The following is a 23,476-nucleotide window of genomic DNA, read 5'->3' on the forward strand; positions in this document are numbered from 1 at the left end:
AGTAACTTCTTGCCAAGTTTCCTATCATTTTCTCCCCAGCAAGGTCCTCTGACTTAAGATACAGCACATTTTCTGCTATAGGATCTTTCATATATACTTTTGTCCAATCATTCACCTTTTGGGATTGTCTTATTCTTTCATTTAATTTAAGAGGGTTTTTACAGTGGCTCCACTCTTTTGCAGAGACACCTCTAGTTTCTTGATATTTCATTGAACTATTTTGTGAATAACTATCATGTCTCATGAGTTGATAAAGTTTGATTTCTAGCCATTTCAGTTGTTAGGAAAAAATTTAGTGGAAGTTATGGAAAACGTTTTCTCCCTAAGTTAAAAAAGGTTTCTAATATATGTTGATATTTTAGACTGAAGTCAAAGGTCACTGGAATTCTAGGGGAGTAATTTAAATAAGCACTTTCATTTTAAAGAATATTATATTCCCCAACCATCGCACTTATCTGAGGTATATACCATAGTGTGATTTTATCAAATAAGAAATTTACTTTTAAAAATGATAAATGAAACTTTTGTAAGTAATGATTAAATAAAAATTAAATCAGCCCATTCCAGCTACAAATTCAGCAGTTTAAAAAAGACCCCAAACTTTCTACTCTACAAATTACTACTTATTTTAAATGAGATTATATATGACTCTTTCCAAGTTTCCTGTTCTGGGGTTGTGCATTTCTCTGCAGTCCTTGTAATACAATATGAGCATTTTAGTCCTTCATCAGCCTTTTAAATTTCTACTCAAATCTCATTTTCTTATCTCTAACTCCACTTTAGTATTCTGGGCTCTCACATTATCTTAACTCTTCTCTAAGTTTCATACACATTTGTCTTTTCCCTTAAGGCATCCTCTTCTAATACTTTCCAGGCCTCAATTTCTTTATTTGTCCTAGTTGGTGCATAATGGTAGAGGAAAAGAGAATGTTAAGTGGAATAAATCTATAATGGAGATACATACATATAATTAAAAGTGTGATAAATGTAAAAGATTTTTGAAATGTACTCTACATTGTAAAACAACAATGTAGTTCCTGTACATATAGAAGTCCCAATATGTCCAGTCCAGTTAGTTAGTGCTAGACTGTGTGCAGTATTGGAATGTGTGCAGATTTCTTTTGGCTCAAAATTCTTTGTTCAGTGATGGCTTCTAAGGACCATGGACAGAGCTCTAAGAAGCCTAGCCTTCCTTGAACTAGAGCCCTATCAATGGTAATGCCAGATTCAAGGCAGAATCAGAAAGAAAAGGATTTAGGTAGAAAGAAAGGGAGCTAATGATTTGATTCAAGTGTTCGGTGAGGGACACACACTAGAATAAAACCAGTAAGTGATCATCCAGTTTTAAAGCCTCCATTGCCCATTGTTTTCACTAACCAGGATGTTTCAGTTCAACTATCCACTCTTTTCAGTTGTTTCTATTCCTGACAAAAGACTCTGGCTGTCATATCTGCCTTTTGGCAACCTAGTTTTCTGCTTTGAATTGGGCATTCCTCCTGCTTCTATCCAGGGCCTCTACCCATGAGAGCGATAGTCTCACCCTCATCATTTTGGATTGACAGGGCAAACCATCATTTCTGGAGATAAAGATGGAATTGTGGCTGTGAGCAGCCCAAGGACAGGAATTACCATACGGGTACTGGATGACCACAAAGGCTCACCTATCACTGTAATCCAGAGTAGAAGCAAAGAGGTAAGGTCTTTTAATAAAGTCCAACAATAAATGTTGGACTTTAGCCATTGACATAATACCTGACTTAGAGTCTCCTGAAAAACAGTCTCAGCTCAGTTTAGTGAACCATAACTGAAAACATGACCAATGTGGAAATATGTTTTAGATGACGTCATATGAATAATGGATATTGTGTTTTTTCAAGACAATGGTTGGGTGGGGCAGCTAGGTGGCCCAGTGGATAGAACACTGGCACTGGAGTCAGGAGTACCTGGGTTCAAATCCCGTCTCAGACACTTAATAATTACCTAGCTGTGTGGCCTTGGGCAAGCCACTTAACCCCATTTGCCTTGCAAAAACCTAAAAAAAAAAGACAATGGTTGGGGGAAGGGACAGAGTGGAGGGAGAGAATTTAGAACTTAAAACAAAAAAAAAATTTAACTGATAGGCACTTGGAGGCTTGACCTGAAAAAGAGTCTCATTGTGTCAGTTTCTGACTCTTAAGGCCTTATAACTAAGATCTTTCTTTCCTTCACTCTTTAGTACTATGAATTTGGTTTGGAAGGGGGAGAGCTATGGTTGGCTGCCAGTGCAGATCGGAGAGTTAGTGTCTGGGCTTCAGATTGGCTCAAAGACAATTGTGAACTTGTTGATTGGTTGAGCTTTCCAGGACCCACTGACCCAAAGGTAAGCATGTTCATCCAGCGTGGTGGTTTTCTCTGGGACATCAATGATCTCTCTCCTGACCTCACTCACTTTTGACTTTTTCCTCTAGATTCCTACCAACTTACCTCCTTCTCTAGCTGCCTTCTGCCCTTGGAACAGCAGCATGTTGGTCTATGTAGGTTTTGGATTGAAGGAAGAGGTCCTTATCTACTGCCTCTCTCAGAAACAGGTACTAGTGCTTCTTCTCCCAAGAAAGGACTAAGCAGACCAAGATAAGGAATGCCTAGTTTAAAAAAACCACAGACCATTTAGGTCACAGCCTTGCTCAGACCAAAAGATAGGCACTGTGCCCCATAGCACTATGGCTTGGGGTAGGTGGATTTAAGCAGGAACAGGACCAGAGGTTAGATGAGATACCATTTCTTACTTCAGACTGTAAGTTTCTAGAATTTGAGCCTTCATGGTACATGCCCAGGCATAGCCCTGTGTTTGCCAGGAGTACTGAACAAAAAAGCATTGCTCAGCAGCCTGAGCCTCCCTCTTGGTGGCATCAGTACAATAACTATTCTGCTGACTGTTGGCTTAACTCAGTGTCACTCTCTCTTTCTATCTGCAGGTTGTAGAGAAGATCCCTTTGACTTACTTTGCAACTTCCCTCAGCCTATCCCCAGGATCATCCCTCATAGCTATTGGCCACTGTGGTGAGTTCCCCATAACCACAAGTTAGGGAAAGGACACCAGGGCTTTGCCCTGGGCCTGTACTTGAAATCTGGAAACTCCCGGAAAAATGTTACCATGTCTTATTCAGTATCATGCAGAGGAGGATCCAGCAAAGGACATGTAGGAGGGAAGAATAAGCAGGAGAAGGTTGTGTTCTGAGAACCCAGAGAGAAGAGAATGTCATCGGGGAGAAAATGATCATCTTTGTCAAAGGTTGCAGAGGCCAAGGAGAATGATAATTGAGAAAATATCATTGGATTTGGTCATTAAGAGATTATTGGATACTTTGGAGAGACTAGTTTTTTTGGAATGATGAGGGTGGAAGCCAGATTAAGAGATAAAGAAAAGTGAGAAGAGAAAGTGGAAAAACAGATGGTAGATAGCCTTTGGAAAAGTTTAGCAACAAAGCAAAAAAGATACAGGATCATTGATAATAGAGATGAAAGGACTAGGGAGGGAGTTCAAGATAGGGAAAGCACAGGCCCATTTGTTATGTTGTTGAGTCATTTCTGACATGTCCAGCTCTTTGTGATCCCATTTGGGGTTTTCTTCACAGAAATACTGGAGAGGTTTGCCATTTCTTTCTCCCAACTCATTTTATAGATAAAGAAACTGAGGCAAATAGGGTTAAGTGACTTGTGCAGGATCACAGCTAGTGTTTGAGGCTAGATTTAAACACAGTTTCTTCTGACTCCAGGTCCAGTGTTTTATACGCTACACCACCTGGCTACCTGGTTATATTTTGTAGGCAATAGGGAATGAGGCAGTAGAGAGGGAGATATTAAAATAAATGAGAGAATAGATATGACAGAGGGGACAATTTGAAGAGACAGGGATGGAATGGAATCTCTTGAACAAACAGAAGGGTTAGTCTTGGTAAGGATTAAAGCTATTTCATCATGAACTAGGGGTGAAGAAAGAGAAAATGGCAGCTGGCAACTTGAGTGATAGAAGATAAGAAAGAAGGAAGAAAAAGTTCATGGCAAAAGGCCTCAGTTATTTCTAGAAAATATGAGGCAAAGTTCTCAGCTGAGAGAATGGGGAGATCAGGAGCCATGGGAGGTTTGAGAAGGGATGAAAAGATTTGGAATAGTTTCTATAGAAAGGGGGATAGGGAGCTGTTAAGTGAAATACGAGTGGGAGGATTAACAGATCCTCTGCCCTGCTTTCCATGATGAAATGCTTGCTTTTGCAGACCTCAGCATCAGAATCAATGGCAAGGGTTGGGTTAAGTGGAGCTGAACTGAGTGAGTTTTAGGGAAAGATCCTACTTATCAGGGATTTTTACCTCTGATACTTAGGACTGGTTTGTTAGCCTCGACTAGCTGAATCATTCATCAACTATGGACTTGGAGATTAGAAAAACGTACCACTGAATTGTGATATGATTTGAATGTCTCTCCTTTGCAGCTTTCTACCATTAGGTGGCACAAGTCCCAAGGGAAGAGTTCTGAGACCCTACTGTTTACTCTTATGTCCCCACAGAGCGATTGTTGAGGCTTATTGACTGCATGTCGAAGACTGAGCAAGACTTTGTGGGTCACAACGATGCTATCCACCTCTGCAAATTCACACCATCTGGCAAACTGCTCTTCACAGTAGCCTACAATGAAATTCTTGTGTGGGAGGTGCTGGGCCCAGGAGCAACAGCATCCAGAGAGGCCAAGAATATCCCTTTTGGACCTTGGATAGCTAAATAGACTTTTGATCCTCAAGGGACTCTTCCATCCAGCTTGCTGAACTGAGTGGCTCAGTTAAAATTTGTTCCATAAATCACATCGCAAATTAAAAAACCCATCCAGGCTGAAGGAAGTCAGCTTCAGTCAGGCACTGAGAACTGACTCTTGACAGAACTATTTGATAAATCTTTACATTGTATAAGGTGAGAAGGCTGGACCACTTTTCTCACCAGGACAAAAGCCATACCTACTAGACAAGTACACAGTTGCATTGACCCATTCCTGCTCCAGAACCTGTAGTCCTAGTTCCTTCCCCAATCATTTTCAGTGATCTAGCTCCCCAGAAAAACTCACCTCAAAGGAAAATATGCTCTGATAACAGGGCAGCCCAACTTGTTGCCTTGTGCCTTTGTTTAGGACTTATGTAAAATGGACTGGTATGTTTGTGTCTTTGTGTGTCTGTGTGTGTGTGTGGATGGATCTCAATAAATAGATCCATTTTCAGGTCTTTAATTGTGGAATAACTTGCAAGACTAGATACCAAGCCAAGAAACAATTTTTGCAAATCAAACAGGCCAAAGCTGTTGATTTAAATGTTATAGAAATGTGTAAGATACTTGCTGCCCTCTTATCTGTAGGGGTTTTTTTTTAATGCTTCTTCACTTGTACAGTTTTGAAATAAAAGTGGGTGTGTGCAGTCTGGCTGTGAGCCTCAGTTGTCAGCCCCTTGCTGGAGTGTTTAGGTGACTGTTCTTTCTCAGTTCTCAGCAGCATTAACACTTGCCCACATGAAGACTTCCCTCCTCGGAATGGGGTAAGGAGGCACATTTTTTCATGAGCCCTAGGGAGATGATCCATGGCTTGGCTGGAGAAGTCGGGTTTGTAGTTCTTCAGCAGCTCTGCCTCTTGCCCCCCATCCCTGTCTCACAGATGAAGTCTCGGACTGAGGGGAGGCTCTCTGCCGACCCAGGGCCCAGCCATCGTCCCCTTCGGCCCGCATTCAGCTCCCCGGGCGGACCAGGATCGATCCGACGTGACCTTCGCCGTGGCGGAGCGGCCAGTGCCAGGCCCAAGGCCCCTACCCTAAGGTAAAAAAAAAGTCTATGCTTTAAAAATGCCATTTCCCACCCAGCCCGGCTGCCCCTTCAGACGTGCCATAGGGCCTGCTTGCAAGCGCGCGTCGCAGCTGCGGCCGCCCCGAGCGAGCGCAAACGCCCAAGGCCTGGGGGTGGGGGCTGGCACAAGGCGGCGGCGGCATGGGCGGCGGGCGCAGCGCCCGGCGCGGGCACGAGGGGGCGCTGCGCGTGCGCGGCGGCTGCCAGGCCGCTCTAGGCCGCCGCCCCGGCGCGGGTTGGCAGGCCGGGCCCAGTGGGGCGGAAGTGCGGGCTGAGGGAGCCAGCGGCGGGCAGCAGCGGCGGCGGCGGCGGCGGGTAGCGGCGGCGGGCAGGAGCGGCGGGCAGCGGCGGGCAGCGGCGCCGCCGCCTGGGCCGGGCCATGAAGCGGGACGTGCGGATCCTGCTGCTGGGCGAGGGTGAGCCGGGGCCGGGCCGGGCGGGCCGGGGCGGCGGCGTGACCTTGGGCGCTGACCGCCGCGCCTCCTCCTCTCCCCGCAGCCCAGGTGGGGAAGACCTCCCTGATCATGGCCCTGGTGGGCGAGGAGTTCCCCGAGGAGGTGAGTGCGCCCCCGCGGACGGGGCCTGGCGGGGGGTGAGCCAGGGGCGACCCGCCCGAGCGGGGCCCCCGAAGAAGGTGCCGGAGCCGAAGAGGACGCCGAGGCCCGACTGGGCCAGAGCCCCGGGCAGCAGCCGCGCCGGGACCCGACCTCGGGGCCTCGGGCCGCCCTGCAGCCGGGGGCCTGCGTTCTGCTTCGGACCTTCCCCTCGGCCCCTCTCGGCCCAGCTCGCCTCCCAGGGATCAGCCTGGGCTTCCTCTCCCGGACCGGGCAGGAGCGCCCCAGATGGCCTCTGAGATTAGCTGCTCTGTGTGGGGAGTCTGGGATTAGCTCCTTTGCCTTGCTGGGAGTTAAGCCTCTGTCCTCCTGGCAGATTACCGGGCAAGGCATGACCTCTAGTCACCAGCAGCTCTCTGGATCGGCCATAACTCTCCTTGAACAGGTTTTTTCCCTTGGGCCACCTAGCAGGGTGAACTAGTTAGGAACGCCTCCTTTTCGTTCATTTGCATATGCTTTGCATCAAAACACAGAAGCGGTGCCACCTCTCCCTCTCCTCACGCTTTGATTTCTTAATTTTCTTATTTTGTATTTCTGCCATCCTCTTTGCAGTCACTCACCATAAATGACTCAGCCTTAAGTGTATGGGGGGAAAAAGAAATTGAGGCAGGTAATGAAGACAACAGAAATTCCAGTTAACCGATAAGCCTTTATTAAGCACCTCCATGTGCTACATAGTAGGCACCAGAAATAACAAAAACAAAAGTGAAACAGTTCTTCCTCAGCTTCCATTCTGTCAAGGCTGTAGCCTTGGAACATGTACAAAATAAATACAAAGTTATTTGCTGGGACCCAAGAATGTAACAATTGAGGAATTAAGGTTTCTTAAAGAAAGTGGATCTTGAACTTTTGAGCCTTGAACAGACAAAAGATGTTCTGAGAGGGGGAAATCAAACAGTGCCTCTTCCAAGGATGGAAGATGAAAATGTTACAAAGCTGGAATTTTGTCCACAGGACCAGTAAGCATGCTATTTTAGTTGTATCATAGAGAACATAATGGGGAGTGAAGTGTAATCATCTTAAAAAGGTTAGCTGAAGCAACATGGTGAAGAGTTTTAAATGTTTATTCTAAATACAATAGGGAGACACTGAAGCTTCTTGAGCAGGGCAGTCACTAAATTGGAGAATACCATCTTGTGGTGGGGAGGAGAATCAGTATGGTACAGTGGAGTCCAAGGGTCTGCATTTGAATCATGGCTCTACCATTTCCTGCCAGTACCACCGTGGGCAAGTAATTATATCACCTCTGAAACTGTTTCCTTATTTATAAAATGGGGAGAGGGGAGGGAGGAGAATGTTTGGGGATGGACTAGATACTTTTCTAATCCTTTCAGGATATATCTATAATCCTTTGAACTCACGCCCATGAAGTAAGGTCAGTTTTCCCCCTTTAGCCGGAGGATCATGATAGGACATGAAAATGGCATTAGATTCCATCTCTTATAAGGGATTCTTGTAGTGAAGCCATGCCATTATTATAGAGCAGTGTCATCTCTTCCCCAGTTTTCAGGTGGTTTGCAGGTTGCCAGGTTGGGTGACTGTCACCAATTTTTTGGCATAGTTTTTTTTAACCTCAGTGCTGACATTATTGAGGTAATTGATGAAAGTAAGTGGCTAGGCTACTAAATATCATGAGGTATCAGGGTTCCTCTGAATCACAGGGGAAAAGGTACCAGCTGATTCCTGGAACAGTAGGTGCAGTGATCTGTGGGCAATGATTGGTATGTGAGAAAGGTTTTGTACTATCTACCTGTTGGGTCTTCATACTTTAGGACTTTGGCCACACTCTTAATGACTAGCAGAATTGTAAAAACCTTTTTTTCATTTGTTACTGGCATAGCTCATCCTCATGGTAGAATCCTACTCTTCTCCCACAAATCATCTCTGCCCTTGTGTGAATACTTGTTTCTTCCTAAGGTTCCCCCTCGAGCTGAAGAGATCACAATTCCAGCTGATGTTACTCCTGAGAAGGTGCCCACTCACATTGTTGATTACTCAGGTAAGTCCCTTCCCCTACATATCCCTGAGCAAATACCTCAGCCCAGATCCTCTCCCAGGAGCAGCTTCTTCAGTGGAAATCACCCTATATACCACTGTTTTGTCCTGACACTATCTAGGAATCAAGTACAGTAGAATGACTCAACGTTGGGTAATAGTATCTTTTCATTTCAGAAACAGAGCAAACGGAGGAAGAACTGCAAGATGAGATCCATAAGGTGAGATTATGAACTATGGGGTAAAATGAAGAGCCAAGGAGGTAGAATCAGTCAAAAACAAAAAAACAGCAAAACAGGTTCTTGTTATGGCTCTGCAACTTACTTTTTCTATGACCTTTTTTCAGGTCTTCATTGAGGCTTTCATTCATATTGTGAACAGGAATAGACTTAGATGAACACTGAAGCCCTTTCTGTTCCTAACATTTTAAGATTCTAGGGTATGATTCTGGATAAACAAGGGCTTTCTTCATAAAGGTACTGACTTTGGTACCTTAATGCTCTGTCACCCTGCTTATTAGAACCATCTTCCTCTATTTAAGGTCTACAAATAAAAAAGCTAAAATAGTCTCAATTCCTGAACTTAACCTGACAACACTTAAGCAGGAGGACATGGGATGTCATGAACTGAGGTTGAACAGAGAAGAAGAATGAGGGGAAAATTTTGGTAGAAGGAAGGATCTCAGGGCGGCTAGGTGGCGTAGTGGATAGAGCACCGGCCCTGGAGTCAGGAGTACCTGAGTTCAAATCCGGCCTCAGACACTTAATAATGACCTAGCTGTGTGTCCTTGGGCAAGCCACTTAACCCCATTTGCCTTGAAAAAAAACCTGAAAAAGAAGGAAGGATCTCTCTGTTCTTTGGGGAACATTCAAAGGTCCAGCTTCTAGTACCTCTCCATTTCCTCTTTGAATCCTTTTTGCAGGCAAATGTGGTATGCATGGTATATGATGTTTCTGAGGATTCCACCATTGAAAAGGTAAGAGAGTAGCATTTATGTTCAAACTGCTGCCTAGGACCTAGAGAGAGCTTTCTCAGAAATCAATCCATAATACTTAGCTCCCACTATGTGCATAAACCTCTAACAGGTGCTGTAAGGTCAGGGTTGAGGAGGAGAAATCCAAAAGAAGCAAAACACAAACCCCATACTAGAGTTATATAGTCTGTTGAAAGAGTGATTGAAGCCAGTAGGCATTAAGGAAGTTCTTTGGTTACCTTATTACAATCATTTATTATTGGGGCCAAGAAAACTTGGGATGTTGGAATCTAGAGAATCATTAAATCTCATTTTTAACAGAAATTTTAAATTCTTCTCGTGAGTATTTTATTAAAACCTACTGAAAGTAGACAGGCCTAAGGTTTTCCTGTTTTTCCCTGTAGCTTTAAGATGTTAAAAAGCAGTGAAATTTTATAAGCTAAGAGGAAGGGGGAAAAACCCTTCTAATCCACACACTGCAGAGCTCCTTCTATAAAAGTCAAGGAATATTCTAGAGCTGGTTATAAAGACATGAGCACTACCAATTTATCTTTTATAGTGCTTGCTATCTTTAGAAGAAATGCAGGCAGTGAATTTTATTTTCTTTGCCATCTGGCATAAATCATTATTCACCTTTGAGGGGCTAATGAACAGATAAGGGCTGTTTTTCAAGATTTCCCTCTTGCCTGGTGAAACTTGAGCTTCTATCTGAGTGACCATCCTATTCTCTTACCTAGTCAAAGGGCAAAGTCACCATCTGTAGTAAGAAGAATGTGGTCCAGGTACTCATGGGAAAATGTTATTAACAAGACCTACAGCCCCGGCTTAGATTTTTGCAGGTTGCTCCGAGGTAATGTGTCTTTGCCCAGTATAGAGCTAGATGGGTTTTAGTGCTTTGTTTAGCTCCCCTTATATTGGCTCAAATAAGACCCTCATTATTCAATTTCTTCTGAATCATCCCTGCTGAAAGTAAATTTCTCCCTCCATTTAACTTCTATAAAACTTATTGTACTTACCACATATTGCCTGTTATCATAGTTATTTGTGCACATCTCTCCAGTTAAGAATCAGCATGGCATAGTGGATAAAGAGTTGGCCTCAAAACCTTGGAAACCTGGTTTTAGATCCTGGTTCTGACTCGGACTATCTCCTTGACTGTGGGCAAACCACTTAATTTCTAGGCTAGAGGAACTGGATTCAAGGGGCACAATTTCAGAGGGCTGCCAGAACCAGATTAAATTGTAATTGGAAAGTATTTAATAAAATTTAGGAAAAAAAATTACATTTTAACATAGATTATGTTAATGTGTGGTTTTCTAAGTCATTATGCCATCACAGGAATCTGTTTCTATTTAAGTAGTGTCAAACTTAAGCTACTGTAAGTTTTGAAGGAGGTACTGCTCTGCATTGGTAGAGGGAGTTCCCTTATCCAAGAATTTCCTATTCCAGTAAAATCATAGATTCAGTTTGTATCAGTCCCTTATCTCTAGTACTAGAAGGAAAGCTTTATTATGACAAGAGCTGTCTTATTCATCTCTATGTTTTCCCCATACCATCTCATATATGGTATGCTCAACAAACATTTGTTGAATGTTGTGGGGGGGGGGGGGGGTTACTTTTCAGATCCGAACAAAGTGGATTCCATTGGTGAATGGGAGAGCAGAAAAAGGGCCCAGGTACTAAGTGTGATTTCTTTAAAATGGGTGGGAGGTGACCCTGTGGTATGACTTATACTTGGGTCAGACTTAACTGTTATCCACTGGTTCCCAATCCTTTCCCTCTGAAAAAATTCCATTTTTTATTATCTTCTCAGAATCCCTATCATTCTTGTGGGGAACAAGTCAGACCTACGGTCTGGGAGCTCCATGGAAACCATTCTGCCCATCATGAACCAATTTTCTGAGATAGAGACATGTGTAGAGGTGAGTGACAAGCCAGGACCAGAGGCCACAAAGGAAAAAAGGAAGTAAATGACAAAATGATTACTTCAGCATAGCCCCTTCCTTCTGAGGAATATTTACTGTCTCTTGAATGATTTCCTTCTAATTACTGTCTCTTAAACCAGGACTTATTGTGAAGGAATCTGGAGAGCTAAAGGTAGGCCTAGGATTTTTTTCTTACCAGGTCTCCTCTGTGGTGCCTGATAATGTGTTAGCATTGTTATAGGACCATAGACGATGCAGACAAATCGTGGTGTCTGCCTTTAGGAAGCTTGTAGTATAGTTGAAGGATAATACATACAAAGAAAATCTGTAAGGCAAATAACAAATGAGGGAGAGAGCCAAGAAGAACTGTAGGAGTCAGGAATTCATATCAATTCTATTATAAAAATGAGAGAAAAATCACATAGCTTGGTGGTCAGGGAAACATTATGAAAGAAGTAAGATTTGAACTGAATGGATAAGATAAAGGCAAGTGGAAAGGAGCAAGAACAATATCTAGGTGATGGTGGTGGTGGAAAGGAAAACAGTTGAAAAAAGAAGAAGTAGAGGACATTTAGAGAAATTCTAGAAATATTCTAAAGAAATATTAGAAAAAATCTAAGTGGGGAAGTAATGGGGAATAAGGATAGAAAAGGAGATTGGAACCAGCTCAGGGAGAGATTTAAAATGTCAAGCCAAAGAATTCAAACATTTTTCCTTATCAGTGGGGAGTAATCCAAGGTCATCCTTTGATGTATTCAGCATGCTTTTGACTTGCCATGACTCGGAATCAGAGGGACTGTTCCAATTTTCAGGACAGGGCAGGTCAGGGAAGAACTCTATAGAGGAATGTTGTGTTTTGCCACTAACAAGAATATTAATGGTAATAGCTTTACATTACTGATGATTTTGTTATTAAAATGCTATCTCTGTTATGATTCCTCCTTACCCCAGATCCATCTTCTAGAATATTGAGAAAGTGATGTCTCTTCCCTCATGTTCTATTTTTTTTGTTTCTCCTAGTGTTCTGCCAAGAACTTGAAAAACATCTCAGAATTGTTTTATTATGCTCAAAAGGCAGTTTTACACCCTACAGCCCCCTTGTACGATCCAGAAGAGAAGCAGGTGAGAATGTGGGGTATCTTTGTGAAGGTGAAAGCCAGAAGTATCTGACTGCTGAACATTCCCCTACCATATTCTTTCATATTTCTTTTTTCTGTTGTTAGATTTCAAGTCTTATTCAGGAAAGGCAGCTAATATTGTTATAGAATCTTTGATCAAAGAATCATAGAATGGCAGAGTAGAAAGGATCTTAGGGATCACCTTGTCTAACCAGCTTATTTTACAGATGAAAGAATAGACCTAGAGAGGGGAAGAGACATGCATAAGATCATATAGTGAGTTAGTATCATAACTGAACTGAAACTCAGACCTGCCCATTATAAAGTTCAGTACCTCTTCTAGTTGATCTGTTGGCCAATTTTCGCTTGGTTTATTAATTGGTTTATTAATATGGACTAAAAGTTCAAGACAGTCTACAAGCTAAAGGTGCCACTAGGCCTAGGAAACAGGCCCCTTGTGTCTAGGACTCCTTATGGTGCCACTTTTTGGGCACCCAGTACACACCATTGATTCACATTGAATATTTTTGAGGTGCATATTTTGTACATTTCACTTGTATTCTAGCTGCCATGGTGCTTTGGGTGGCCCAGGTCACACATGCTATCCAGGGAAACACAGCCAATTCCAAAACATTTGTACTAGTGAGGAACAACAGAACCATATGTTATTGCAAGTACATACTCCTCAGACCTGATTTTAACCTAAAGTTCCACTTCTTTCCTTTCCTAATTCTTGCCTAAGCTGCTTCCAGAACACAATTGATAATTATATATTCTTTTTTTTTTTTGCCCCATTTACTTTCGTTAAGAGTAACAAAGAATGAAATGATGGGAGCAGAGGGAAGAAGCTCTGACTGACTGACTGACTGACTGACTGACTGACTGACTGACTGACTGACTGACTGACTTGCTTAATAGGTGGATAATGGGAAGTAGAGAAGGAAAAAATCCTACCTAATTCTACTTCCCAAGTCCTTTCATTTCCAGGGATGTTGTTAGGTTTCTTTTTGGTTTAGGGGTTGGCTTCCTGTGACTTTTCTAGGTGAACAGGTTTCAGTTTGTTTCCTCACAGCTAAGGCCAGCTTGTGCTCAAGCACTTACCCGCATCTTCCGACTCTCTGACCAGGACAACAACCAGGTGTTGAGTGATGATGAGCTTAATTACTTTCAGGTGAGTGCTGAAAGTTGCTGCTATGGCTGCAGTGATAGCCATAGCAGGAACTACTGCCAGTTCTCCTTTAACATTTTGGCATTTTCCACTTCCTGCTTCTGCCTTATCACATTTAGTGGAAAAAAATCTTACCGGTTTGCCTTTCTCCTGGGTTAAAACTGGCCCTCTCATAATACCTCAGAGTTGTGTCTAACTAGGTTTGTGTGCATGGTTTTCTATGCAGCAATTGGACAGAAGAGCCTTGCCTCCTCCACTTTTCTTGATCTAACATCTATATTTCTCTTGGGATCAGAAATCATGCTTTGGAAATCCTTTGGCTCCCCAAGCCCTAGAGGATGTGAAGATGGTGGTGTGTAAGAACACAACAGATGGCGTAAAGGATGATGGGCTGAGCTTGGATGGTAATTGCTGACCTGTCTATATGTTGAGGGAGTTTCCCGTTGGGTTGTTCACATCAGGAACCCGGGCAGATGGAGAAGGGAGGTGGCTTTGCTACCTTCTTTTAGTGCCAGATTCTGCCTTCAGTTTAGGCTGTATACATAGTCTTTTCCTATCTTAAATTCCTTGAATTATCTTTTTTTTTTTAATTTAAGTCAGTGGGGTTAAGTGACTTGCCCAAGGTCAGCTAGGCAATTATTAATTCTCTGAGGCTGGATTTGACCTCCTGGACTCAGGGCTCTATCCACTATGCCACCTAGCTGCCCCCTCCCCACATCTTTTTTTCTTCCTTAAGTTCATAATGCTTTTAATGAGGTCTCCAAAAGATTTTGCTCAAGGTGGAAAGGAGTGAGAAATTAGTCTGCAATGGATTCCACTCCCTCTGATGTCCACTGTACTGTTTGATCCATTCAGCCAGATCAAGGGGGTTTATCTCATCCCTGAATTTTAGATGTTTGATTTCGAATCTGAAAGAGCTCTTTAGCCCTTTGCTCTTCTGATTGATGCCTCCACTTCTCCTATAGGTTTCCTCTTTCTGAACACCCTCTTCATTCAGAGGGGTCGTCATGAGACCACCTGGACCATCCTACGCCGCTTTGGCTATGATGATGAGCTGGAGCTGACTGATGACTATCTTCACCCACTGTATGTGACACTCTGAGGTCTGAAGGGGAAGGAGCTAGAGAACCATGCTAAGCTTTGGTTTCCCTAAGAAGCCAGTCTCTGTGCCTCCCTGGTTAACCTGATGGGGTATTATGGAGCCACCCAGACACTCAAACCCAGGAGGTAGACTCTCCTTCCAATTAGTGGAGCTGGTATTCCTAGTCACCCCTTCTCACCAGGAATGCCTTAGCGAAGACCAGAGAAGACATTGTTCCCTGCCTGGTGATTCACCTGGGACTATCTCAGCCACTCTGTAGCAAAAGGACATGTTGTAGTTGGGGTGATAGAACTTGGGGAGGGGGGATGAGAGAGAGAAAAAATTTGAAACTCAAAATTTTATTAAAAAATGAATACTGAGGGGTGGTTAGGTGGTGCAGTGGATAAAGCACCAGCCCTGGAGTCAGGAGTGCATGGGTTCAAATCCGATCTCAGACACTTAATAATTACCTAGCTGTGTGGCCTTGGGCAAGCCACTTAACCCCATTTGCCTTGCAAAAAAAAAAAACCTAAAAAAAATGAATACTGAAAACTATCTTTACATGTAATTGGAAAAAATAAAATACTATTTCCCCCCCAAAATTGGGAAATATTTAACAAAATAAATAAAAATACAATAGAACATTTAAAAAAATTAAGAGTCTTTCTACTGAATTCAAATTTACTAATTGGACAGATGGTAGTTCCCCCCCCCCCCCCCCCCCCCCCCCCCGTAGGGAATACAATTCTGGCAATCAATGCAGTAATGTCCCTGAATAGTGGCCAAAGTAAGCTTGTACCATGCCTGGACAGGTCACTTTTTATTGAATTCCTATTTCTAGAGGTCTTTATTATAGAGAAATGTTCTTAAAAAGATTAAACATAATTCCTATAGTTCAATGACTCTTGGTTAGGAATAATTTGTATGTGGATATTTGGACAAGAAATTTCTCTGGTTAGGTCAGCATAGTGTTCTGGATTAAACTATGTTAACAGTAGTCAGCTAGGGTTGAACTGTTACCAGTGGAAGCTACAACTTGGAAGTCTAAGTCATGGTTGAGTAAGTAAGTAACTGCTCAGGTCCCATATCCCTACCCCACACCTACCTTAACAATTTTCTTTCTCTACCTCCAGGATCCGAGTTCCTCCTGGCTGTACCACTGAGCTCAATCACTTTGGTTACCAATTTTTGCAAAAGATGTTTGAAAAGCATGACAGGGTGAGAATAATCACACACTTCAAGTTCACCCAGGACAACCACCATTATTCTTCTCACTAGGTCTTGCATGCCTCTCTGCATTCCCCTACATTCCTCTTTTTATGCCCATCATAGTCTATCTCCCCAGCCCTGACACAACACCTTTTCAAAGTGGTCACTTGAGACACTTCTGTGTTTCCAGGACCAAGATGGAGCCCTCTCCCCTACTGAGCTTCAGAGCTTCTTTAGCCCATTCCCTTCTCTGCCTTGGGGCCCTGAACTCTACAATACGGTATGCACCAATGATAAAGGCCTGCTTTCCCTGCATGGATTCCTCTGCCAGTGGACGTAAGCGTAGTCCCTTTCCTTCCCCCTTAACACATGTTCACTTTAGACTTTACTTACCCTTCCTTTGTTCCTCATAACTGACTGTTCTCTTTCATTGCTTCCCCAGCTTAGTAACCTACCTGAATGTCCACCACTGCCTGGAGCACCTTGGCTATCTGGGTTACCCTATCCTGTGTGAGCAAGACTCCCAGACACACGCCGTCACAGGTCAGAGGCCTCTCTTCAGTTTTCATGGAGGGGAGGGATACTTAGAGACCTCCTTCATGGTCTTTGACCATATCATGTGTTTTCCCTGCTAAAGTCACCCGAGAGAAGAAGATAGACCTGGAAAAAGGACAGACACAGAGGAACGTCTTCCTTTGTAAAGTGATTGGCTCAAGGGGTGTAGGCAAGTCAGCATTCCTACAGGCCTTCCTTGGGAAGAACTTAGAGGTGAGTTTGTCCTATTTCCCGCTATGTGTATGTGTAGATCATCTCTCTGTCTGTCTTGTTCTGTAGCTTATGGCTAGTGAAGCCAGGGTCTTGCTCTCTCATCCCCATGGGAGGGAGGCAGACCCTGTTTGGATGGAGGTTGAGGACCCTTTTACATATGAGTTTCATCACTTTGATATTCTTTTGTTCACCTATGCCTGCCTTGGTTGCAGACTCTCAGGGAGCGCCCAGGAGAACAGTCCTTCCATGTCATCAACACAGTGCAAGTCAATGGGCAGGAGAAATATTTAATAGTAAGTCTGGGGACATTCAGAGGTGGTGGCAGCCAGATCTGCCAGGAGATGGGATTGTAATTTCCCTGGAGGATGCTAAGAAGGGGAGGCAAGGCCGCTGAAAAGTTTTGTCTGAACCTGAAAGGACAACAAACTACCCCTAATACCTGCTTTTGGGACTGAGGTGCCATTCCTTCCCGCCATGACTATAGTACAATTTCATCACTTTGGGATGTTTGCACTTGAAAATATATAAAGCACATTTACGTATTCCTGAGGAAGGCTACAGATCACTGCTCTGGAACTAATTCCCTAATAGCCAGGGAACTGTGTGCTGCCTAAGAAGTGAAGTTTTCTAGAAAGTCTGGATTTGCATTGTTTGGCACACTTTTCTGTGTTTTGGGTCTCCCTTGTGCATCTGGATAGCACTTTTGCTTGTGTCTAGATTTAAGAACCCAAGTTGGGGTAATCCAGGACTCAACGGTGGTCAAAGGCAAAAGTGACTGAGTGAGAATTCAAACTAGTAGCTCCAGGCCTGTCTCAGAGGAACCTTTGGGATGGGGGCAATTAGTGCTAAGGCAACTGTGGGAGGCCTGGAAATGATCTGCAGCTCATTAAACTGGGGCCTACAGAGAGCCGACTCAGCACTCCCTGCCTTTGTTGTCTCCCTATCCCTCAGCTGTTTGAGGCAGAAGCAGACACACAATTCACCACAACGTCCAGTGCAGCCTGTGATGTCGCCTGCTTGATGTTTGCTGTGAATGACCCTCAATCCTTCACCTACTGCACCAATATTTATAAGGTGAGTCATCCATTTGCCCCAGATCCTTTTCTTAAAAAAGAAAGGCTTGCTGTTGAGGCCAATCCTGAGCCCATTGTGGGAGAGTGTGGGTCTATACTTGGCAGGATGCCTACCCTTCCTTCTGGGAGGCAGGTCTGGTGACCTGGCAAGTGAAGTGAAGTGAACTTCCCTTGAAAACCTTGGCGTGCCAGGATCCTGCTCCCTCATGGGCCCACAGCTCTCATGCCTCCGTTAGTCTTTGTGCTGTGACTCGAGTTCTCTTCCTTTCTGTAGCAATACTATATGGATGGACAGATCCCCTGCCTCTTTGTTGCCTCTAAAGCTGATCTGCCAGAAGTGGTCTCCCAACGTGGGACATCTCCAGCTGAGTTCTGCTACAGACACCACCTCCCTCCGCCGTGCTACTTCACCAGCAATGGCCCCGGTGCTCCCAGCTCAACTGTTTTCACCCGGCTGGCAACTTTGGCCACTTTCCCGTGGGTACCATAGCCAGCACTCTGACCAGAGAGTTATTATTTTTTTAATTTTATTTATTTAAGGCAATGGGGTTAAGTGACTCTGCTCAAGGTCACACAGCTAGGCAATTATTTAGTGTCTAATGTCAAATTTGAATTCAGGTCTTCCTAACTCCAAGGCTGGTGCTCTATCCACTGTGCCCCCTAGCTGCCTGAGAGTTATTATTTTTAACAAAAATAATCCAGACTTCTATGTCCTTGGGATCTAGTGGGAGAATCAGCCTTGGAAGGCTTTCTCAAGGGACCAGATAGGGTTGCCCCTTGAAGAAGGGAGAGAGAGAAGGGAGGGAACAAGCCTTTCTTAAGCACATCCTCTGGGCCAGGTGTTGTGCTAAGTGGTTTACAAGAGGGAAACAGTAATATTTTACAATTACACATTGCTTTTCAGAGGGCTTTTTCCATCCATTTGCACACTTGAAGGTAACAACCCTATGAGATGATCTGGGCAGGCATTAGTAACCCCATATGGATGATAAAACAGAGGCTGAGATTTGCCTAGAGTTTAAGGAGTGACTGAGACTCCACTCCTGGTCTTCTCATGCCTCAGTTAGTGCTTGTCCCACTAGAATAGTTTAAGTGACCTGCCACCCCTCAGAGTAAACCTGGGGTCCCAGGCCAGGGCTTTTTATCATCTTTTCCCTTACTCATTTTTTTAAAGTAATTTTGAACAAAGAGCACAGGTATTGGTATTTCAGGAGCACCAGCAAAGTGTTTTAGAATGAATCATGAGTGGAGTCCATTTTCGTTTTCCTCCCCATCATGCTTGGAGACATGAGAGAAACTACATTGGGCCAGACATTCCGCCCTCTGGTCATCTTTCACTGACAGTGGCACCTAAGGAGAATTTAGGGTAGAACTTGGTTGCTTATTCTAAGACACTAGTATCAGATTAGAATTATGCCATAACCATCTCTCAGAAAATCAAGAGGAGAATTGAATATGTATAAGTTGGGCATTACCAGTGTAGGTCTAAGTTGTCCCTCATGAAAGCTGAACACTGCTGGGAAATTAAAAATTCCTTGGGTGCTTCCTCATCTGCCACACTGTCATGGGGTCTGGGTAAAGGATGTGAGCAATCATTCTTGGCACGTTAAGGAATTTTTATTTCAAGGTTTTTAATCAGTCTTTGAATTAAGAACTGTGGGATTTTCCTATGTTCATTTGGCTAGAAGCAGACGTTTTTCCTTTTAATAGAAATGAAAGTGCCTGAAGAAAGCCTGCTTGTGGGGTGAGGATGATGGTGCCCAAGGGAAAGCATTGGAGGAGTGAGTTTAGGCTTCTTCACCAGATGTTCATGTCTCCTCCTTTCCTACAGGCACTTGAGTGATTTAGATCTTCGCACAGCTTCCTTTTGGCTCCGGATGACCCTGGGGGCTACTGTGGCTGCAGTCCTTGGGTTCACCCTTTACAAGACCATGGTGAAGAACAAGTAAGGGGGGGCGGTCTGGGTCTCTCCAGACTCTTACTGTAGTTGGCTCCTCCTCCCCATCCTGCCAGGGCAGATCAAGGCTGCCCATATCCTGGAGGAACACTCCCAGCAGAGCTCTGCCTGCTGCCTCTGCTTCAGAGCCTGTTATACGACCTTGACTGGCCTTTCATGATGCCCCTTCTTCCCATCTTACTGTCTCCTCTAAATTCAAGTGTTCCCAATCTCAGGGCTCTTGGGAGGGGCTGAGGAAGCAGATGGACTTCCTCAGATCCTAGCTTGTATCTTGAGAGTTTTTATAGTTTTCCAGCTCAGATACCTAAAGAAGCCACCTGTCTATCTGTTAAAGGAGGCCTGGGGCTGGCTTCAGGAGGTGGGATCTCTCTCTACCTTCCCTTCTTGATTGTAGGGTAGCATGTGTGTGGGGGAGGGGGACCAGCAACACGGAGAGGAGGCCCCCAATGGTCAACCAGAAGGTTTCCTCCTGACCCCAATGTTCAGCCAAGGTTTGCAGCAGGGAGAAGATTCACTCTGGAGACTTCAGAAATACAGTCTGTGGGGTTCTCAGCCTTGCAGATCTCCTATCTTCAGTCACAAATTTGGCCCAGCCTGTGCTTGCTCTTCTGCATCTGCCACACTGAGTCCCAAAGGAGTCTCTCTAGCAATGTTGTGGGCCACATCTCCTCTCCTTCCCTGGCCCATGTCGATGTTTCTGAATCTCCATCTCCCTTCTCCCAGCCTCATGCCCTCAGCCTCTCTCCTTGGCCGCAAAGTGCCGCACACTTTGCCCTGAGGGCTTGGACCATGCCGGCATTCTGATGAATTCCAAAAGAGCTATGGGCCTCACGTGGAGTCTTCCTTAGCCAGTCATCTCCAACTCAGGGTCGTCCCCTTTGCTTCCTCACCAGGCGTGGGGCTCTCTGCTTTCCTAAGCTGACGTGCATGCTGAAGCTCATGGGTCTGCAAATGGGGAGAGAGTCAAGAGACAGCACCTGAAGGGAGGGAGGCTGGTAAAGATTTTTCCACCACGAGTGACCCAGATTTTGGACTAATGAAATAATCATCCCTTGTTTGCCACTGTGTGTTCACTTTAGAGCATGAAGAAAAAGTGATTTTGTTTCCCTGTTCAAACTGGAAATCATCTCTTTTCTCTTGCTGAGACCTCACACTTTGAAAGATGTCTTTTAATGTTAACGTAAAACTTGTCTCTTCATCCTTAGTCTTAGTATGGGCTGGAATTCATGCCTCTCTTCCCTTCTCTACCTTTTTCTCTTCCTCTACCCCTTTCCACGAGGGCATATCTCTTGAAAAACCCTTCCCATTGCACCTTTGTCCATCCCTTCCCTGTTGACCCTCAATGCCTCATCTGAGTCAGGGCTCGGAAGCAGCCAGTTAATCAGGGAGCGAGCACTTGAACCTTTCAAGTACACTCAGGGTAGGGCAGTTTACTTTGTGCTGTTGCAATAGTGTTATGTAAACTACCTTTTTATGCAGTAATCTATTTTTAAAAAAGGATCTATTTTCGAGCTACAGCCTAGATATATTCCAGCCTTGGTTCTGTCTATGTGGAACAGTGTTGGGTGCTTGGTGTGCTAACATCAAGGGCCTGTTATTACTTGTTTAGTTTACTTTAGAGGGGAGGCTCTAGGTATTTAATTAGGGATTTCCAATTTGAGGGTGACTGAGCTGTGACTTTCCTTTATGATCAGAAGAAAGGGGGTGCTGCATTTCCCAACACAATCTCTGAAACTTCTCCAGTCCTTAGATTACCAGGAGAGGCACCAGATTCTGCCAGACTGTCCAAGATCCTAGGTTTGGCACTGTGTATCTCTACCTCGAATTGTCACGAGGTCTCTGTCACTGGGAGTGACTTCTGCTGAGATATGTGACATATAAGACAGAACCTAGTGGTCAGTAAGGCTGGGGGAGAGAGGACTTTGGATCATCTTCATCTTCTAAATAAATATTTCCTGAACTTTTGCTCTTGAGGGTATGTCCTCAGGCTATTTCCAGATAGGGATTGTATTGATTCCACCCAAGAAAATACAGGGCAAAAGGTGCAGTGCCCTAGAAGAGAACCAATTTGGGACAAGTGTCTCTTTGGGATTTGGTTTTCAGTGTTGTGGGGAGCAGGAAAAGATGCTAACTTCATGGCTTTGAGGAGTGGACTTCTGGTTCCCTAGTGTTCTGATTCCCAGTTTGGGAAGAAATTCCTCTTGAGAGCCAGTGCCTCAGCCATTCTACATTCCCAGGTCTTGGGCTATCCTTGCATTTCTAGCACAAACATAATGGAGTTGACATTTTCATAGTAGTCAGGGTCCTCAGGTTTCTGATTTATGCTATTATTTGGAGGCCCTGCTGGTCACCAGTCTTTACTAGTAGAGTCTGGTTGACAGGATTTTCCCATCTCCAGCATGGCTTTGGAGAATCCCAACAAAGGCCTCAACCAGGGATAGTTCTTGTTATCCCTGTGTACTCCATGCTGCTCTAACATTATTTGGACCAGTGTCTTGCTGCTGTCCAGCCTGGGAGGAAAAGTCTGGGCTGGGACCCCAAGAAATGTCATCTCTCACCTGTTCTTCTGTTTGAGTATCATGTTCATTGCCCAAAGCCATATAATTTTGTGATGGGATAAACACTTTTCAATAAAATAAGTGTTTGTGCACACTAAGACTGGGTTTGATGTTAATCAGCTGTTGTAAAGACCACAACCCCAAAGGAAGAGAAACTTACATTTCTCCTCAGTGTTTTCTTTCCTGGGCTTCACATCTCTAATGTAAGGTGTGACTTTTGGGGCCCCATTGGTTTCTCTTGCATCTTGGCACCTAACACTGGTTAGAACATAGAACACTGGTCTCTACTGTCATCTGAGCCCCCACTGCTCCCTGATGAACTTCCATGTAGTATGAACTGATTTGCCAGTCAGCTCCCCTTCTTGTGAAGCAACCCAGACTCCTGCAGTCTTGTAGGAAGACCAATCTCTGAGTCAGGTCACCTGGCTTCTCACCGTGTCCAGGCCTGATTGCTGTGATTTAACAAGTGACAACATCTCTAAGGGTTAGTTTCTCCATCTGGAAAATGGACAATAATGTTTAATTATTTAATTATTAAATTATTTAATTCAAGAAGTTCTTTCGAAGAAAAGCACTATATATGAAAATAAAGGGCATGGAAGAGAGGTTTATGCCAATTTTCCTCCTCCTGCCCAAGCAAGCATAAGGAACAGCTCCTCCTTTTGACCCAGACCTGGTGAGCTCTTTCAACCTGTCTGCTGCTTCCCCTCTCCTCCTTGGGTGTTGCTAGGGGAAGCTTTAGGGAGAAAAGCTCCTGTCCTAAGGCCTCTTCTCAGCCCTGAGCAGCCTCTTTCCTTAGGCCTATTTCTGAGTAGGGCAGCTTGCTATTTCTAACCTTCCAGCATCCTCTAGGGGCATTAACTGCCAGGAATAATTGCTCCTTTTCAGCTCCCCAACAGGAGGTTATGGATTTCCGAATGGTCCTTGGAGAGGGTTACTATGGTAACCCAACTGCCTCTGTCATAATATCATAAGGCCAAGTCCCCTGGGACCACATTTCTCTCCCCCGGTCTCCTACCAGGCTTCCCGATTTTGATGAGTTAGCATGTGAGCTTGGGTTTGACTCCTTGAGGACAAGTCTTGTTCTGCCACTGACCAACAAGGGTGGTCTCTGCCATCCCTATCTTCTGCTTGGCTAGGAACAGGTCCTCCTCATGTAGGGATTCAAAGGCTGTGCTCTCTAGG

The 23,476-nt window shown here is 44.3% G+C and overlaps 2 protein-coding genes across 11 annotated transcripts in view; both read left to right on the plus strand.

The window, feature by feature from the left end:
* WDR90 (WD repeat domain 90) overlaps window positions 1-5,812 on the plus strand; it is a 55,114-nt gene extending 49,302 nt beyond the window's left edge. For 2 of the 6 annotated variants that reach the window (XM_074197063.1, XM_074197065.1), the window contains exons 39-43: window positions 1,563-1,693; window positions 2,216-2,359; window positions 2,448-2,567; window positions 2,955-3,039; window positions 4,544-5,811. In XM_074197063.1, coding sequence (XP_074053164.1) covers window positions 1,563-1,693; window positions 2,216-2,359; window positions 2,448-2,567; window positions 2,955-3,039; window positions 4,544-4,758 — 695 coding nt within the window. In that variant the 3' untranslated portion in view covers window positions 4,759-5,811. Of the gene's footprint in view, window positions 1-1,562; window positions 1,694-2,215; window positions 2,360-2,447; window positions 2,568-2,954; window positions 3,040-4,543 lie in introns of those variants that run through there. The other 4 variants (XR_012470811.1, XM_074197067.1, XM_074197066.1 and 1 more) reach the window with 4 other exon arrangements.
* A 298-nt stretch (window positions 5,813-6,110) lies between these two features.
* Window positions 6,111-22,383, plus strand: RHOT2 (ras homolog family member T2). Of its 5 annotated transcripts, XM_074197072.1 has the most exons (20): window positions 6,111-6,160; window positions 6,197-6,268; window positions 6,351-6,409; window positions 8,384-8,465; window positions 8,639-8,682; window positions 9,384-9,437; window positions 11,058-11,110; window positions 11,248-11,356; window positions 12,380-12,481; window positions 13,550-13,648; window positions 13,941-14,049; window positions 14,611-14,731; window positions 15,860-15,944; window positions 16,126-16,271; window positions 16,378-16,478; window positions 16,573-16,703; window positions 16,916-16,996; window positions 17,655-17,777; window positions 18,051-18,253; window positions 19,608-22,383. In XM_074197072.1, exons 2-20 carry the CDS (start codon window positions 6,232-6,234, stop codon window positions 19,723-19,725), a joined length of 1,857 nt encoding a protein of 618 aa, XP_074053173.1. In that variant the 5' UTR covers window positions 6,111-6,160; window positions 6,197-6,231; the 3' UTR covers window positions 19,726-22,383. The 5 variants fall into 5 exon arrangements, with proteins under 5 accessions (XP_074053173.1, XP_074053172.1, XP_074053175.1 ...); XM_074197071.1 differs by lacking the exon at window positions 6,111-6,160 and having other exon boundaries at window positions 6,193-6,268; XM_074197073.1 differs by lacking the exon at window positions 6,111-6,160 and having other exon boundaries at window positions 6,250-6,268; window positions 6,356-6,409.
* The last annotated feature ends 1,093 nt before the right edge of the window (window positions 22,384-23,476 follow it).

Source organism: Macrotis lagotis, chromosome 8, assembly GCF_037893015.1.
Source record: "Macrotis lagotis isolate mMagLag1 chromosome 8, bilby.v1.9.chrom.fasta, whole genome shotgun sequence".
In the NCBI taxonomy this organism is placed as follows: Eukaryota; Metazoa; Chordata; class Mammalia; order Peramelemorphia; family Peramelidae; genus Macrotis; species Macrotis lagotis.

Coding starts and splice junctions, on each gene's coding strand:
- RHOT2 (XM_074197070.1), top strand. CDS start 8,258: ATGACTAGCAGAATTGTAAAAACCTTTTTTTCATTTGTTACTGGCATA. Junction 11,357..12,379: donor AGATAGAGACATGTGTAGAG/GTGAGTGACAAG, acceptor TGTTTCTCCTAG/TGTTCTGCCAAGAACTTGAA. Junction 14,732..15,859: donor GATGACTATCTTCACCCACT/GTATGTGACACT, acceptor CTCTACCTCCAG/GATCCGAGTTCCTCCTGGCT.